This window comes from Acanthisitta chloris, unplaced genomic scaffold, assembly GCF_000695815.1.
Source record: "Acanthisitta chloris isolate BGI_N310 unplaced genomic scaffold, ASM69581v1 scaffold11279, whole genome shotgun sequence".
NCBI classification, from domain to species: Eukaryota; Metazoa; Chordata; class Aves; order Passeriformes; family Acanthisittidae; genus Acanthisitta; species Acanthisitta chloris.
In genome coordinates, this window is record NW_008693975.1 from 18,643 (window position 1) to 37,367 (window position 18,725).

The 18,725-nt window shown below is 43.4% G+C and overlaps 1 protein-coding gene across 1 annotated transcript in view; it reads left to right on the forward strand.

Moving 5' to 3' along the window:
* The window catches only part of BCL11B (B-cell CLL/lymphoma 11B (zinc finger protein)), a gene marked incomplete at its 5' end in the record, with an annotated part of 77,986 nt that overhangs the window by 10,168 nt on the left and 49,093 nt on the right, over positions 1-18,725 (forward strand). The window contains one exon of the mRNA XM_009083236.1: positions 17,868-18,083. Coding sequence (XP_009081484.1) covers positions 17,868-18,083 — 216 coding nt within the window. The remainder of the gene's footprint in view (positions 1-17,867; positions 18,084-18,725) is intronic.

Sequence of the window (18,725 nt, forward strand, 5' to 3'; positions counted from 1 at the left end):
CGCAGCGCTTCCGAGCCGGCTGCCGCTGCTTCCCCCTCCCCTGCTTTTCAGCAGTGCTTTCACCCCTCATTGTACAGCTTACTGCCTCAAACTAATTTTAACCCTATGAAGTTTGAGCTGCAATGAGTTGACTTTGCAGTAAAATTGCAAAACATCCTTTCCGTCTTCCTCTCCACTTTTTTTGTCCTTTCTCTTTAAAATTTTGTTTCATTTTTTTTCTTTAATTTTTTTTTTTTTCTCCCCTACAGCTAATTTTAAATGTCTGGAGCTTCCCATTTCGCTTCAGCTCATATTAACGTTTGCTTCTTGGCATCTGTGGAACCCAAGTTCCCAGGTTTTAATTAGTTTACTCAAAACGTGCACAGCGGAGCAAAATAGTTTCTTTCAGCTTTACCTGCAAAGGATGTTTCCTGTCTCAGCGAGGGGGGTTTTCCTTGTGGAGGCATTTGAAAGGCAGAAGTTTTCAAGTGGTCTCAATATGGGGCCCCACAAGACTGAGTGTGGGAGGTGAGGGGGAGAAAGAGCAGGAAGAGAAAAGGAGAAAAAAACCCCAAACAAAACAGAGAGTTTGGGAAAGTACCTTGAAATGAGGATGGTCCCAATCCTGCAGCAAATTGGATGTCAAAGCAAGACCTAATTGACGTCAATGGAGGTTTTGCCATTGGCTTCAGCAGAGGGCAGATTTCATCCTGAGCCCTCATACCTATAGGTATGCCAAGGGTCCTCTGCACTCAGTGGGATTACTGATGTGCAGGAAGTTAAGCACGTCTGTAAGCGTTGGCAGGATTAAGATCTCTGCTGGTATTTTCAGACCAAGTGAAATGCATGTGGGAGTTTTTTAAAGAAGAAAGTGCATGGGAGTTTTTAAAAAAAAAGGGAGAATATAGCCGAGCCTGCCATTTATAAGTGCCTTGGGGAAAAACCTGGGTTGCTATTAAAAAATATCGGAGGACTAATGTGTTACTAATTGTGACACAATTAACTTCTTAAAAGTATTTGATTGTGAGTCCCAAGAAAATAAAAAAGATAAGGATGAATAGCTAGAAATTCAGGCCTGTGTTTCAGCTAAAACATTTCTTTCTTTTTTGTAAACTAGAAATAAAGGCAAGCCTAGAAGTTCACTTTACCATGCATCTTGGTTACTGTGTTCCTAGAAGTCTACTTTTGAGCAGGCTATTTAAAGAATTTGAAAAACAACAACAAGGAAAAGAAGCTCAAACCCAGTAGCTGTCTGAGACCCCTGTATGTGGCTTTACCACAAAGCTCTTAAATTCTTGTTTAAACATTTCTTGAGAGCTGTTACTCGGGAAATAAAAATGTGTGCTGTTTGTCTCTAGCAGATTAGAAGTTTACCTTTAATGTGACAGCTTCTCAAATCTAGTGTCGGAAACATGCCTCTAGTTTATGGTATTATGAAACAAGTCTGGAGCAGAAACAACATATTTAAGTAAGAGAGAACAAGATAGAATTTGTGGGTTTCTTTCTGTAATGGTTTATAACCAGAAACCTTTTCTGTGTCTGTGTCTGAAACTTTTGTGCATACAAGTGGCCAGCACATGTAAACCACACTTTGAAATTTAACAGCCTTAAAAAATATGAAGTTCAGCAAAATGGCTTTTTTTTTTTTTTTTTTTTGTAATCTACAGGCAGCTCTTTGTAATGATCTGATAGAGGAATCTAAATTTGGTTGTTGGTTTTTTTCCCCCAAAAAACATTTGCAATTTCAGCTATAGAAAACTGAAGCACACCCGAGCTCTGAGAAGGCTCTCTCACATCTGCCTCTGCCTGTGTGCTGATTCCCTGGGGTCCCATTTATAACAATCTAACAAGATAGAATCTGCCTTTGAGTATCAGTAAATATGGCTAAAGATCACAAAACTGTACTCATAATTGTTCAAGACTAAAAGGCAGAATATAGTGTTTGATTAATGTCCATGGTACAGGCCCTTTGCAAGAAAGAAGTTAAAACAGTAAACCCCAAAACCCCCTAAAAAGAGCCCCTGAGTCCCCATTCCAGACCTCTCAGACTCCCTTGGAGGATGCTATGTCCTCATTGTGCCAGGTTCATCTTTTAAGACGCTGCACTTTATTTTTGATTTTGAAGATGGTCAAGGATACATGATTAGAGCTGTTTCTCCAAAGGGATGCACTAGGTGGTTTTCTGTCAGCAGTGCTAGTACACAGGAGCAAAGGACATCTTTACTGACCACCAGAAGCACCCATCCCTTCAGGGTGCTTTTGACAGTGCATTGTGTTGGGCTGGCCTCATCCTTACCATGTCTGTCCTGTGGGTGAGGAAAAAACCCTCAATCCTCAATGCTCCCTATCTGACAATTGTCATTCATTACAAATATTTTGGCAGGGGGAGGTTATAGATGTAGTGGTGTCTGTCAGATACTCCAAGCAAGGGCACCTGCTGGTTTTGGAAGGACTGATGGTAAAGACTATTGGTAAAGTCTGTGGGCTGAAGCCTTCAGGCCGCTTGGGCTACGGTTTGTGTGGACAGTCAGCAGCTTGCAGGAGGCATTACCTGGCTGGGACAATACACTGGCTATCCTCACTCCTGCAGGAAGCTTGGGAACTTGTCTTTACTGTTGGGAGAATTCCCTGCTGTCTGGAAAGGTTTGCTTCTTTGAGTGATAGTGAAATGAGAATACAATACAGATGGATCTATTTCTCTTTCATTGGCTCTTTTAGGATGCTTGTATAAATATGTTTGCTTTGCTTTTCAAATGGCAAATGTGTTTCAAATATCGCTGCTAACAAAGGAAAATTTAAAAATACATCTTTGAAAATGCCCGGGTCAGGGCTTCATTAAAATACTCATCCAGAAGTGGCAAAGGTGACTCTGGACATGCACAAAGATGGAAAGAGTCAGTGCTAGTCTGCATTCAGATCTGGTCCCTCTCAGAGTCTCCTTCCAGGGCAGAGGCTAGAGCAGGTCCTGGTGTGGGGAGCCAGTGGTGGGGCTGGGTGCTGGCCAGGGTGCCTGGGGGATGTTCTGAGAGGGTGGCTATGACTTTTGCAGTGAAAAACCCATGATTTGGGGAATGGGGTAAGGGTACAGAGAGAAAACCTGGAAGGGCAGATGTGCGTATGCTCCAGCGGAGTTTGTTTCTCACTGAGGAAGCTGTGGCCTTCAGGGCAAGAGAGTAACTGGGGTGTGCAGAGAACTGTGCTAGCAGAAATACCACCCCAGCGTGCCGTCATGGGAGAACCCTGGCACTTCTAGAATCATGCTTGAATACTTCTGTTTCCCACCCTCCTATCCTTACACTTCTCCCAGCCCTGGCTGTGTGATGGCAGTGCTGAGCAGAGCTCAAACCCCATCCTCTATAAACCTTCTGTAGGACAGGTTGGCGTGGTTTGATGGGTGAAGCACAGGAGGCCATCAGTCCTTTCTCCCACCCTGCAGTCTGTCCTGCCTTTGTTCCCGGGAGTGGAGCAAGTCCAGGAATTTTTAGTCTAGTTGCTGTTGGTTTTAACTCTCCCATCTCTTAGCCAGCACCAGCTTTAAAACGCCCACAGGAGATATGCACTCTGTTTTCTCAGATGAGGCAGAAAAGATGTGAATGGGTTTATTTTCCAAAGTGCCAGGCTGCATCCACTGGGGACTTGGGGCAGCCTGCTGTGCTCAGCACCCTTCTGGATGAGACCACAAGTGCTACTGTCCAAAATGCCAGCAGGGAGTGGGTGAGGGCAGCGGGGCTGTAGCCAGGAGAGCTGCCCTCTGGTTCGCTGCTCACAGCCCTACCCTTTTGTGCATGCATTGATATTTTTGAACAAGCCCAAATCCCTTTGAGTCAATGTGCTGTAGCATGTTCCCCCCATTTCCAAACTCCTTGGTGAAAAGGTTGGATTAAACAAAAGTGAAATCAGAGACTCAGAACTGGGCAGGGCAGCGATATCTCCCATCCTCTCTCACAGTCCTCACCAGCCGGTGAGCATGGATGGGTGGATGGATGGATGGAGGATGGGAAGCTTCATGCCACTTCCTGGAGCCTCAGCAGCATTGCCACCATGGGCACGGTGCCAGAAGATGGCTTCTCCCTCATAATTGAATAAGGATCTAAGGAAGTTTCACTTGTGAGCATGTGATAGGGCCCTTCCCCATGTGGGGTGCTGCGAGCTCTGGAGCTAGGTGCCCCAGGCAAGATCCTGCCTGAGTTTGGCTGGGTCGGGACAAGACTGGTACCTCCACTGTGGGTGCTGGATCCAAGAGGAGCTGGGACTCCTCTGTGCTGCATCCCTGCAAATGAGTGCTGAGGAAGAGGAGGAGGGGATGAGGGGAGAGAAGAGAAAAGATCTGTGACAAAATCATGCTACACCCACGTAAATATTGTTTGTATGAATTGGGTCCTTCATCTTTTGTTAGCAGCAGCTTGTTAATTAACAGCAGATTAGTGCTGCTTTCTTCTGACACATGAATATATTTTGGGCTAGAAAATACTTGTACTCCATAAAACTGTGTGACTGAACAATTCAGAAAGTACCAGCGGAGCGCCGTAATGGATTCCCTTTTCATCCCCTCCCCCCTGCCTCCTCCTCCTCCTCCTGCTCTAAATGCAAGCAGATTTCTGCAGTCTAGTGCAGAAGAGACACGTTAAACACAGCTAAATAAATCATGTTTACTCTTGGCGTTCTTGGTAGTGAAAAATCTGTTGGCTGTTTTTACTTCCTTATTTCTCAGCATTTGCTTCCTACCTGTTTTTGAGCCTGTGCCCAGAAATAGTAGTTTTGTCAAACGAGTGGATTATGCCAACCAGCAGTTCCCTCTGCCAAGGAAGCTGCTGGATCGCAAAAACCGGTGACTTCTTTCTTACAGTGACACTGAGATTCCTCCCCCTTTCTCCCCTCACCCCCCATTAGAATATAAAATAAAAGCATTAAAATCTGGAGGAGGAGAAAATGTAACCAGATCCTGGCAGTTTAAGAACCCAGATTAAGGAAAGTTGAACTTCTGTTCCAGAAGCCCTGCTTTAAGCTGTTTGTGGAGGTGAAAGCTCTGGAGATAGCAATAATAGAAACCAGACATTTTCCCTTTCTCACTGTCATTTGTTGTCTTGTTTCCCCTCACAAATTGGAGTGAGTTATGTTTCAATGTTGTTGTTTTATTTTTTCCTTTTATCCACCCTCTACAGACAGCTTTACAGCTGGGAGGGAGAGGTAACTGAGCCTTTATTTTTACCAAGTTGTCTCTTGAGCTCTGCTTTTACAGGCAGAGGGGGAACTCTGGTTTTGGGTCTGAATTCAGCTCCTGACTCTGTGCTCCAGGGCAGCTCCATAAACCTCTTGCTTGCGTGAGAGGTTGAGCTTCCTTTGCAGGGTGGGGTAGATGCAGATGTGACAAAGCCATGCACAGTGCATGTATATATATAAAATATATATATAGAGAGTGGCACATCAGCTGTCATCAGCAGAGCTGTGTTGAGTGGTAGGGACTGTAGCCCAAAAGATAAATAACTCAATTTGGACACAATCCTGGGTATTAAGTGCTCCTCTTTGACCCCAGGTGGCAACTTTTATAGTCTGAACCCTTCTTCCTCACTGCTGTTATCCCAGATGTCAGTGATCCCAGATGTGACTGTAACATGGATTATGAGCCTGGTGGACTCTCCCTGTTTAGTTTTAAAATTAGAAAAAAGATCCTTTTTCCCATCAGAGCTTTGCATGTATTTACTCTTTGATCACATTGGAAGGGCCTTATCCTGTCTCCAGAGGAGCTTTAGTTCTGCTTTCAGTGGTAACAGGGATCTGGCCCGTGCTGAATATTAGCATTTTAATGGCTTACTTAAAACCCCATTGCTGGTGCACTCACAGGGCTCCCGGCAGGCGAAGAGTCCAGCTCTGGGGTTTTGCAAAGTGATGTTAGAGGCTGCAATGCCTGCTGAAAGAGAGGAACGGGGATGGCCCATTTGTCATAGATTATTAGTATTGTCAATAATAACATGTCTACAGAAGCCAAATTAATTCCTTCTTCCACTTTACTAAGTCCAAGAAATGCCAGATCAGTTTCAGAACAGGGGAAAAAATAAACAGAATCAAAGTTTGTATGTTATGATCCCTCTGAATTTCTGGTGGGAATACTCTGTGATAGAAATGATATTTCCATAGAGGCACGGGCTGCCAGTTTGCTTAATTACATTAAATAGTGGTATAAACCTCTGCAGAACATAAACCTCTGTTACAGCCAGTCATTAGAATATTGAATCATAAGGAATAATGATACCAGTGCTAACGTGTTACAACAGTCTTTATTATATTAGTGACTGAAGTGTTATTTAAAAAATAAGGTTTGTTGTAGCAGTTTAGATGTGCATGCATATTTTCTCTGATCACCTATTAAGAGACTGAGGACTGGATTTGAATTTATTACAGGGAAATAAAAGGCTTGCTTCGAGGAAGAACTACTAGATCATTGCTTAAGATTTTACAATTTGATTCCACTTGTCCTTAAGGAAGGTTCATAATGCTTTCTTTGGAAATACCATCCACATCTAGAAAATTAGGGTTAAAAGGATGACTTTGTTGAGACTAATTACAGGCTAGTTCAGTTTTTTAGTTGGTGACATTTTAGAGGTTCTGCTCTTAATGCAAGAGGTTACAGAAAGATTTGGTTAGGCTGTGATATACGGCAATAAGCTGCGGTTTGAGTTTATTGACATTTTCATCCGAAACAAAACAAAAGCCCACTAGCTTCTATTTTGCTGGAGTGATAGGTATGAATTAATATTGCTTCCTAATCTTGACCATGGATGTTTGAAGGAATTCGCTTGCCTCACCTTGTTTGTATAGTATCTCTGTTTTGTTATAATTTTTGGGGTTTATTTGAATGCACTTTCCCAGGTAATCAACTTCAATTTCAAGCAGCCCTGATAATAAAAAGCCTTTTTGTGTCTTATACTTTATATTATGGAGATAGATGCTATTCTGTACAAAAAAAATGGGTAAATTGGGAGTTATGGGGAAATCTAGTCCAGAAAATACATAACTCAGAAAAAAAATTCTGTAAAGAGTGGTTTTTGGTTTCTTGTAGTTGACTTTGAGTTTTGTGTCAGACTGAAAGGAATCAGGGATTCTTTTTATGCCATAGTTGTGTTTTACCTCTCCTGGTACAGGGCTCGGTTATCCTGTCTAATTAGCACTAGGGACTGTCCAAATTCTGTTTGGATCCAAGTCTTTGGGTACAACTTCATTGTGCTATTTAACAGGAAGATTGGGCACGGGTTTGCAGCTTGCTTCCTTGTGCAAATGAAATGCTGGTTCATTATTTCCCTTTTTTAGCTTACGTTATAGTCTGAACTATGTTCCTGGTCTCTGGTTTATTTGTCCGCTTTCTTTTGTTATTTAAAAGCTAGTTAATTTTCTAGTCTCTTTTCCATTCAGAGAGCATTATTTACTTAGTTGTGCTGGTGTCCAGTGAATTAAGGACTGAAGCTTCAGATCCTCAGTGTTCCCCTCATTTGGTGGATTGTTTTACTATCTTCAGTCGATTGCTCTGCTCATGTAATTTAACAGAATCAGTTATCAGACTTGGGTCCACTCTTATGCACACAGCGTGGTTGGTTTTCCCCTGAGAGGTCCAAAACTAAAAAAAAAAATAAAAAAATCTCTGTTGCTCTCCCCTCCCCAGTCGCTTGCCCTGCTTTGCTTCTTCAGGTATACTTGGTGTTAGTGAATTGCTCTGCCGAGTGTGAACGTGCTCCATGCACAAGGAAAAGTTTGAAAATATAAAGTGCACGTTAATGCTCCCCCAACACTGTTATGTTACTTTAAGTCTGATGTATGCATTCACACTAGGCAGGTAGACTATCTTTCACATTGAAATTCAGCACTTATAAAGTGCCTACACTTACATTGCTTTTGGCAAGAGGTGAGCCAAGAAAACAGGAGCTGTGATTCTCTCCCAAAGCTAATTGTGTCTGTATATTAAGTTTGTCCATCTGTGCTGTGCAGGGACATCGGCATCACCTGATGGTCCTCCTTTGCATTTCCAGCAGTTAAACAGTTAACAGTGCTGCTGCTTAATATATTGCTGTTACAGAGTCTTTTTAGTTTCCAGGACATTTAACTAAATCAGGTGGATGTCATTAGCCGATTTTCACAGATGGGGAGACTGAGGCACAGAGGGGCAGAGTGACTTCATCTGCTTCTCTTTCCTCAAGTTCCCTCCCATTCCAGGAATTGTTTTCACTACCAAACAGCTGAAGAGCTGCTAAAGCCTCATCTTGCTTAATTCCACCGGTGATTTTTTTATTTTTTTTTAGAGTGAGATAGGGACAAAATTTTAAACTACTAGTAGAAGGCAAACTTTAGAGCAAGCTGAGAGATACTTACCCAAGCAGCAAATCCTGCTGTTCTCTTTTCCAGAGGCTGTATTCAGCCTGAGGATACATGTTTGCAATGCAGAATGTGCTGGTGTGAGTGAGGCTCAGTTCTGAATGGCCAAGGGAGAGAAATTCACTGGTGTTAATGACTCCTGCTTACCTGTGGCTCTTCCCTGGCCACTTCACTTACTTCACTTTACCCTCTTGACCATCCTCTCGTGGTCGAGCCCTCTGATTATTTGTAGTATAATTTCTCTCTCTAGCTGCCTGTATATACTATTTTGCCCATTAGAAGCAGCTCTTTCCATCACTGAGTTCCTTTATTAATTCTAGGGCCCATTAAATTGATATGATTGCCTATTGGGGTAGTTATATGTTTCAGTTACATCAGAAATATTTACTGGTATATAGAAATATTCATGATATAATTGGGACTAAAATTTTTAGTCCCCACAAGTATTTTTATAGCCTTTGAAAATCCACAGGACTTAATTACAAGAGTTGGGGAACAAACTTGGGAGAACTGATGAACTGTTTATTGTCAACCCTCTATGCTTTTTAGAAAAAAACTCTCCACAAATCAGGGTGATTATTGTTATTTGTTAGTTTACTGCAGTAGCTTCTGGACATTGCAGCTCAGATCAGGGCAGTGTTAGACACTGCATCTCCAGACTGAGAGCTGGGCTCTGCTTGGAAGCATGTTGGGGCTGCACAGACCAGAAAGGCAAAGCGGAAAGGAAAAAAATCCCAAGCTCTGGGAGGGGATGTGCCATAACCTGGGTGGCTGCTGTGCACCCCAGTTCCCTTCCCAGCCCAGACCCTGGCTGTAAGACCACCCTCCTGAGATAACTCCCTGATTTCTTGTGTTATATTTTTATCACATCTGTTGATATGGTGTATTTACTTACCCCTTAGGATGTTTTTATGGAAAATCCTGCCCTATTTTCCCCTGCTCTTCCAGTTGCTCTCACAGCAAAGGTATATGGTCCTCTTGGGGCAAAGCCTTGTGTCAGGGTGAGCAGAGGGCACAGCAGGGGGAGGACTTGGGGTAGGCAAGAGTCCCTTTCCTCATGTGTTCAGTTGGGGTGAGCCAAGATGGTTCAGTTTTTCCCCTTAGTTTCATTTCACAGTACAGAAAAGGGGCCAGGAGCAGGTCTGGATGAGCATCAGGTGGGAGGGAGGGATGGGTGGTCCTGCAGGATCACCTGTGGAGTCCTGGCTCATAGGGATGGTGCCAGTGGGCTACTTCTGTGAATTCACATGGTCTCTTAGGTAAGTAAAATTCTCCACAGCCTGCCTTCAATGTCCAAGCCTCAAAATGCCATGCACAAATATGTGGGTGACCTAAAATGTGGACTTTTACATAGTGAGAGGAGCTGCATGCTCTTTAGATAGATGAGAATATTTATTAACTACACCGGGTGTTCTAAAACTCAGTTTATTTATCTTTGTAAAGTACTTTCAGATCTTTGCGTGGAAGGCACTAGAGAAATGAAAAGATTATTATTATTATTATTATTGTTATTGTTATTATTATTGTTGTTGTTGTTATTATTACAGCATCTAACTACTGACAGGCAACCACAGCTGCATGCTCAATTCAAGCCACTTAAATTTAGAGGCTGTTTTTTATGGTATTGACTCTTAATGCTTTTCCCCATTGACTCCATATGCAGAAATGTGTGTTCACCTGCCCTGCAGAAGTATCATTATTCTCCAGAAATATGTAAATGGGGTGTTTTTACAGGTAAAAAAAAAAGAAAATATGGCATAAATATTAACTATTCACATTTATATGGTAGAACTCAACTACCATTTAAGAAGGGCTTCAAAGCAACCAACTGTAGGAGATGGTAGTTGCTTCTCTGTCATTCAAAAAGAAAATGCACTGGTTAAAATAAAGCCAAGGAATCTTGTAGACAAAGGATAATGTTTGTGGTGTTCAGGGGTATGACATGAGCTCCGAACAGCCCAGGAAATGGAGATCTGAGTTTCACAGTCAAGTGTTTTAATCAGTACGGTTGTGCACAGCCTCTGCCGCGTGTGTGTTATGTAATATCACACTTCACTCGCCCACACACACCTAGAGACAACAGGCATCTTCGAAAGGTCTTGGCATTATTCAGAGGAAAGACTCCCAGCAATACCCCGTCATGGTGTTTAACCTTATCTTTACTTACATTTAGGCATTTCTGGGTATTTTTTTTTTTCCCTCCTTCCTTTCCCTTCTCCTTTTTCTTTTTTCCTCCCGCTTTTCTTTCCTCTAGTACATCAATAGCGAGTATTTTTGTGCCTCCAAAATGGAGCAGATATAGGGTGAAAAATCCAATTAGCTCCATGATGTGTTTTCATGGCAGCTCTGAAGGTTCTGGTCATGGTGGGTTTTTGCATTTTGTAGCATGGTCCTCATGGTGTTATTATTATTATTATTATTTTTATTTAAAGTAGTGTTGAAATTTTATGTTCTGAAGACACCAGCTAATTATTAAATGGTACCTAGCCTATGCTTTCTTTAGATTTTAAAATAGGAAATAATTAACCAGAGTTTTTAAAGATCTGCAGAAAAGGCAAACAGGCCTGTGAAACCCTGGGATGTAATAACAAAGAAGGTGAGTTGGTTTTCCAGTGCCCTAAGTCTTTGAAGATATCCTTGTTCTGGTGTTGAGTATCGGAAGGAGCTCAACCACATTTAATTCTGGTATAATGTACCCCTGAAGTTAACTGCTTTTTTTTTTTTTTTTTTAAAAAAAAGTCACTGGCTGCTAATTAGATGTATTTTAACTGCAAAGTCATTTTAGCAGCTAATATTGTTACTGTGTTCTTCAGTGTGAATCCTTAGCAAAGCTATTAAACTGTGAGAGCCTGAACTTATCAGACATTTTATAATGTGGCTGGATTTTTGTATCCTTGTTCAGAAATCTGTGGGGAGTGGAGGACCTTTCTGGCTCAGCCATGGAAAACACATTTCTTACTAACTGATTACCAGGGTGGGCAGCTGAGACCTCCTTGCACCCTCCTTTTCACTTTTTTTTTCTTGCTTTCTTTTCCCTGGCAATAATATTTCTTCTTTCTCTTGCACTCTCTCCTCTCCCAGACAGCGGTCAAGCCCCACAGTGTGCCCTTTACCCGAGGAAGGGTATTTAACAGCAGGGACAGGTCTTGGTTATTTCAGGATACTTTCGACTCCTGCCTGTTGTATACAACAAGTTGGCTGTTCTCAGTAGCCGGGAGGCTCTCAGCATCAGGCAGGTTCCTGCTTTTGAAAAGCAATAGCCCACAGCAGACGGTGGACTTAGCCATCATTTTCCTATCAGTTTCTCACCCAGGATTCTTACTTTGTAATTGCTGGGTTGGGTTTCTCAGGGTTCTGGATTTTTTTCCCTGTCTTATTCCATCAGTTGCTTTTATTCTCCCTTTGCACTCTAAAACAAAGTGACTGATACAATATCTAAACTGATGAAAAAGAAGGGGATTTTTCCCCCTTTATTTGCTCAGATTTGAATTGGGTTATCTGCCTATCTTGTTTATGAAATTTTGTGCTGTCTTTTCTGCACAGACTGTGACTCCCAAATCTTCCACAGCTCCATTTCCATATTCCTGCGTGCTTGTTCTTTGTTAATCACTTGGCAAGCGCTTATTTGAATATTAAAAATTTCTTTAATCATCAAAGGCAGGAGCACAGCTTCATGAATATTCATATTTTTTTTCCTCCTCAGACTGGATTCTAGTTCATTACCCTGCAGTAAAGCCAAACAGTCATCAATCGCGCTCATTACAGCCGCTGGCGTTTTGATTGGCTGCCTGCTGCTGGTAGCCCGCGTCCCCCATCCTCCCTCTCTCCTCCATGAGCTGTCGTGTACCTGCCAACAACAACAACAAAAAAAAATATATCAACAATGCAAGAATAAATTTCTCCGGTTGAAAAACAACTTTGCAAACTTGTCAAACAGTCCTCATCGCTTCTTTTTTTTTTTTTTTTCCCCCCCCGGTTTTACACCAAAAATCGAAAAAAAAAATTAGAAGGGAGAAACTTGAGCTTTAGAGATGAATATTTGTCAAGAGAGTTGACGTAAGTTTCATTTGCATAATGACTTTGTACTTCTGCATTAATAAAATTTGCATATGAAGCCATGTTAATTACTCCTGATCATGCTTTTTGCATTCATGCATAGTAATTTTCTCCGACTTGTGAGAATTAATGTCTTGGCATGGGGGGAGGAAGGGGGGGAGTTGGGGTACTGTCAAATTTCTGTGCCAGTGCCCCTCACTCACACTCTTTTGCTCACCATGTCGCTGTTCTTGATCTATGACTCATTTATGCATTATCATTCCAAATTCTTGGGAGAAAGAAATGTATCAATTCAAAGGAAACCCTTGTCTGCCAAAATAATAAAAAAAATCCCTCAGCAAAATATAATAAGAAATCCCTTCCCTGCTCTCCTTCTTCTCTCCCCAGTGAAGCCTTTCCATTTCCAGCTCAAGCTAAGTTTTAGTCTTAGCATCATAGTCGGTGCAGGGGAACTGCTCCAAAACCACTGTGTGTGTGCTGGGGGGGAGAGGTAAAGGCTGATGTGTAGGTGTGTCTGGCTGAGTGCTGGACTGCATGTGTGAGTGTGTATAGTAGTGTGTCTGCCCATACCATGGAATCATTTTACCCTTCCTGGAGGATGCTGTGTGTATCTGCCCCTTGCAGGGTGTGCATGCACTGCTGTGCTAGTCACTGTTGGAAATGTTTGTGCATGTGTGCGTACACGTGTGTGCTTGTGTGTATTTGCTTCCTCAACCCTGTTGGTGTCTGTATAAAGAGACATGGCAGAAAGAGAATACTATCAGGTGGGAACACTCTGTATGAGAAGGTGTGATACAGATGAGACAACACAAAAAAATCTGTTGGAAAGATTAGCGAATGGATTTGCCTTTCACTTTTGGATGTGTCTGTTTAAAGCTGCTGCAATGGTGCATGTAAAACCCATCTCAAAACATCTGCAGTACTCTCCCTGAACATGATGGGCACAGGGCAGGGACGAGGCTTCAGCCTGCTCTCCAAATTTGTAGCCGTACACTGTTTGAACAGATGTTTTTATTGAAAGAGAGTTTTTAATAATGGAGCTGAGCTTTATTCTCTACCCGGCAATTGATTTGATTTTCTGTCACCAGACAGGCACGGAGAGACACACAGAAAAACTTGGTTCATGCCCTCTTAAGTGCCTCACATATCTGCCTGTGCACAGATACACACCCAGGCACCCACCCAGCCAAGGACACAACACCCCCAGGGCTGCACCAGCTACACAGCTACACGTGGCTGCAAATACATGTGACATGAGATATAAAGCCAGATCTCTGAAAAAAAAAGATTGGTTCCCCTGTTCCGAGCCATGCTGAGGTGGGACATTGTGAATGCTGCTTTGGCTTCATCCTTGTGCTTTGATCAGGGACTTTTCTGCAGATGTGCCAGAGAAGCAATGGTGTTTTACATATACCATATCATATGGCCAGTCATGCCTAGACTCAGGGAGAGGGACAACAAAAGGATGCAATTTATGCCTTGATTGTGGCTTTTGTCATGTTCATCTCAGCTCTTATGCTCATTTCCATCATCTGGGGTCATGTCCAATTTACCTTATTTTCTTCTTTGCAAGTTTAAAAATAGCAGAGAGCAAAAAAAAAAATACTCTTAGCAGTGCCTGGAAGTCATCACCTGTGAGCTACTGCCGTGTACAGGCTCTGAGGATATGCCAAGCCTGTTTAAAGCATGAGAACAAAAATATTCCTTTGCTATCAGCAATGCAGATGTTTTATTTACATTGTGACAGTCCCTGTGCATGTTTCACACTCATACTATGTGCAAATCTCCCCTTCACATCCTTGCAGAATGAATGCAGAATATATAATTGAGATCTGCACTGCAGGTGAGTGATTTCCCAGTGCTGACCCAAGAGGAAAACTGAGCCTCACACATCATGTCACTGATGTCCAAGCAACACAATGCTGCATGTGTGTGCCTGCTCTCCTCATCCAGATGGGATATTTGCCTCTGAGATTGCACTGCAGTTCTTGCAGTTTGCTTTCTCTTCATGTTGATTGTGGCTGTGCCCTTTGTGGCAGCCAGAGGATCACAGGTGTGTTTTCTTTTTGAAACCTGTGTGCAATGTGATGTGGTCAATCAGGCATAGAATTCCAGAGACCGACTCCCCTCCCTCACCTGGTGCTGTGTGGGCTGAGCAGAAAACTCTCAGCATCACCTTAGGATACTATCTACATATATCTATCTTTTTAACCTGTTTGTTCATTTTGTGTTTGTCTGTCACCTGTTACAGTTAAGTTGAAGAACGGTAGATCCCCTGTCTTCGTTTCCAGCTTTAAATAGAACCTTTATGGGGAAAAATACCACATAAGATCCCACAGAGGGGAGCTGGAGAGATAAAACATGAACATGTTCCTAGCAAACACAAGCTGAGCATTTCTGAGCACAACTGTTATCCTTTCTATAGCTATGAAGAGGTATCATGTACCTAACGGTAGAGGACTCCTTTTCTCCATGTATTTCCTTGAGGCCACTGGATTTGATTTCCATCTTCATGATTTGCCACTTGATCTGATTCTGTAGAACTGTCCTGATTTATGACAAAGAAGCAAACCCTGAAGTAGCAGCAGTCAAATCCTCTAGGAGGATTTGCTTATAGGGCCAGACTCAAGTCTCCTGGACTGGCAGCCCTATGATCTTTGTCTCTTAGCACTGGACTCAGGAGTAGTGGTGGGAATCCATGATCATCTGCCAGAGTTTCTTTTTCTTCCTTACCAACCCTTCCTTGTCTGCCACTAGATTAGTACTTTCTTCTCCAGGTTGAGGACAAGAAAAAGACCTTCTGAGCAACACGTTCTGTTCCACCCATTCACTCGCAACTGGTTGATACAGTCCTTCTGGTAAATTTGTCAGGTATCTTGTTCAAACAGATTACTGTCTTGCTCCCAGCATCTTTGGTGAGAGGGTCTTACAGGATCCTTTTGAGCAGATGATGAGAAACCTCCTGTTTGAAACCTTAATTCCCTTTCCACACTAGAGGAGATGCATTGGATAAGAGCTGGGAGAACCTCCTGTAACCACTCAGTGAGAGCTTTTTCCACCTTCTCATACACCTCAGGTCTGTGCAGATTGCATTGAGTTCGTTGCAAATGGATGTGTGGGGCACACCAGGACTGTTGTTCTCAGAGTAGTGTTGTGTGCCAGGGACCATGGACCTCCACATTAAAGCCCCATGCAGTTGGGGCTGACAGTGCATGTGGTGGGCTTTGTATAGTTTCTCTGTGTAATGATCTCCAAAACCTGTAGTATGGCACCACAAGGTATAGAGGGCCAAATGACTGCAGGACCTGTGCCCTTAGGGGCCACAGACATGTCTCTGTGTAACCTGAGGCATAGCTGCTGTGTGGTCCTACTCCAAATCCCCATTTCAAGCTCACAACTTTCCCAGCAAGGACTAGTGCCCAGGCAGTTCAACACAGCCTAGCTATTTTTATAATATTAGGAATACAAGATACAATTGTTAAGTCATTGGAGGGAATCTTTGTTACTCTTTTCTTGTTCCATGAAAAAAACAAACTTGTTATTCGTATCTATTACAGGGGCAGTAGAGTGGTTCATACACCTATGATGTCTGACATCAGCTTCTGCATGCGTAGTGCACTGTCCTGCCCAAAATGCAATGTATGTATGATAGCAGTTATCATTACCTGCTTGTGTAGTACTTCCAGAGAGATCAAACAATATAATAGCCAAACAACTGAGCCCCCAAAATAAAAAAAAAGCCCTTCCTCATCCCACAAACCACAGAAATGGCTTCTATTTAAAACCACTCCTCACAAAAGAGCACAAATTTTATCCTTGATGCTTGAAGCTCAAGTATTTATACAGGGAATTTAGACTCTTCACTTGTGGTTTTGGCAGAAGCTTCACACAAATGTTTTGCACTGGTGGTCTCTTAGCCATTTAAGATAAACGCCAAAATCAAATGCAGTCCTTGCAGACTGGAGCACTGGATGCTGTGCCAAGGATGAAGTATCCCCGTTTGCCTCACATGTGTAGCTGTCAGATCAACATGCAGGCCTGTTTTCTGAATAGTGACTCTCAAGGTGGAGAAGCTCCCTTGGAAAATTTTGCATGTTTAGGGTCAGAGGAAGTATGGACAAATAATTTTTTTTGTTGCCACACTTTAGGTTCCTTTGGAAAAAGTTGGGTTTTTTTTTCTAGGTTTGGAGGGAACACAGATAAATATTTCTCTTTGCTGCCACAGTGTTTGCATGTATCTGCAAGACACACATTCATGCACAGCCAGGGATACCACCATTTAGAAAGGGAGCATTTGCCATAAAGTACCCCACAATTAGCACACATATTTCCTGATCTAAATACAGGGGGAAACTGTGGTTTCTGATCTACCACTGTGTGGTAACTGTTGGCAAATGCCAGCTTTTCAATGGCAACTACTCCACCACAGATCTTCATTTAGAAACTGCCCTTGATTAGTAGCTACCCTTCAGGTAATAACTAAGTGGCAAGCATAGTTTTAAATGGAGAGGGTGGGATTCCCAGTGGATGTAAAGCGGTGCCGTTCGCTCAGCTTCCCTTTAAACTTTGCTAATTTCCACCAGCCAGAAACGTGACTTCTACAGGATTCTGTGTGCAATGTGTGTGTGTGTGTGTGTATCTGTATTTGTGCAGGTGTATATTGACATTTAAGACGTATCTTAGTTTTTCAAAGTCGCAGAGTTCAGCTTGGACTAGTGCCAGGAGGAGCAAGCATTTCCAGAGGAGCAGGAGAAAAGCCTCAAATACAGCTTTTAAATGGCAGGTGATTCCTAAAGGGGTTAAAAATAAATGATACAGTTGGAGGTTACAATATCATCTTCTAGCTACCAGCAAAAAGGCATCTCCCTTCCTTGCAGGCTCAGTGAGGATGCAGCCTGCATAATCGGGGCATGCAAAATGCACAACTGGCTGCGGCTCAAGCGGGAAGGCAGCGTGCGGCCGCCAAGGCTTCCTTCAGGGAGCTCAGCTCCTGGCACCTCACTGAAGCCATTTGAGCTCTAAGTCACCACACTTTGTCCAGGCTGGTGTGTGGAACCTGCTTCAGTGGCGGCTGGGCAGAAAGCCTGTCCACTTTTGTATTGGCTCAGTGCGTTAACACAGCCGTAAAACAATAACTCCCCTTTCGGTTTGGTCCCTGAGCAAGTGCCAGTGGTGACGTCCACCACCTCTGGCTCTGCTCTGTGCCAGGGATGGCCATCCCCCACCTTCACCCCACTTCATGCCCCCCACAGACCCCCAGCCTGGGTTCGTGGGCCCCTTGGGTCTCTTCTTTCTCTTCCCCCACCCAGTGCGAGCCTTCCAGCCTCAGCCAGACCCAGAGAGGGGTTCAGACCAAACATGTTGTGCGTCAGGCAGCCAAACCCCACCTCGCTTGTTTCCCCTGATGATGCCTCCTCTGTCCCTTCAAACTTAGATCCGACTGACAGTTTTTTCTATTGTTTTTTCTCCAGGGCCGTCCAGGCCTGCAAACCTGCCGGGGGCTCCCATAGCTGCCTCCTCCCACCCTCACACATCCGTGATCACGTCACCTCTCCGCGCACTGGCCTCCCTCCCGCCCTGCCTTAGCCTGCCCTGCTGTGGTGCACGTGCAGTCTCAGTTGGCGGGACTCAGACTGAGATTCAGACTGAGACGTCAGGCACATTTGGATGTCATTGTCAGTTGTCAGGTAATAGAAATACTTTTATTCTGTTGCTATCTGAAGGTCAGTAGTGCTGCCGAGTGATGTCGTCTTTGCTGTGGGAGAGCTGCCTTTGCTGGGTCACATGGGGAAGGCAGAGGAAATGCTCTAACCGCCCCCACTCCCCTTTCCTCCTTCCGCCTCCACCGAGGAAGAGGATGGGGAGTGGGAAAGGACGTTTGACTCCATTTCCCCATCCCTCCTCTCCTGCCTGCCCACCCTCAGCTGTCACCAGTGGCCTCTGCCAGGCCATTTGTGCCACATTGTGAACAAATGTCTGAGACTCTTCATAGAATGTGATACTCCAGTATCAGGATGTCATCTCTCTGGGCTGTTTATTTTAAGCTTAATTGGATAACATTTAACATCTGAGGTATTTTTATTTCCCTTCTTTTTTTTTTTGCCCTCCCTCCTCAACCATTCGTATTAAAGGCTCTTCTCCACATCCATGTGCACGCAGGATGTATGTGCTCCATGCCGTTTTCTTCCTTGCTTTGAGAAAATGCTCCTTAGTAACTCACCATGCATCCCTGGCCTCTACTCCACCAGCTTTTCTTTTCCTTTATTCCTTTTAAATGCCTGACTTTTGTCACCACGAGGAGGAGAAAGTGATGTGAAAATGAAGGCACA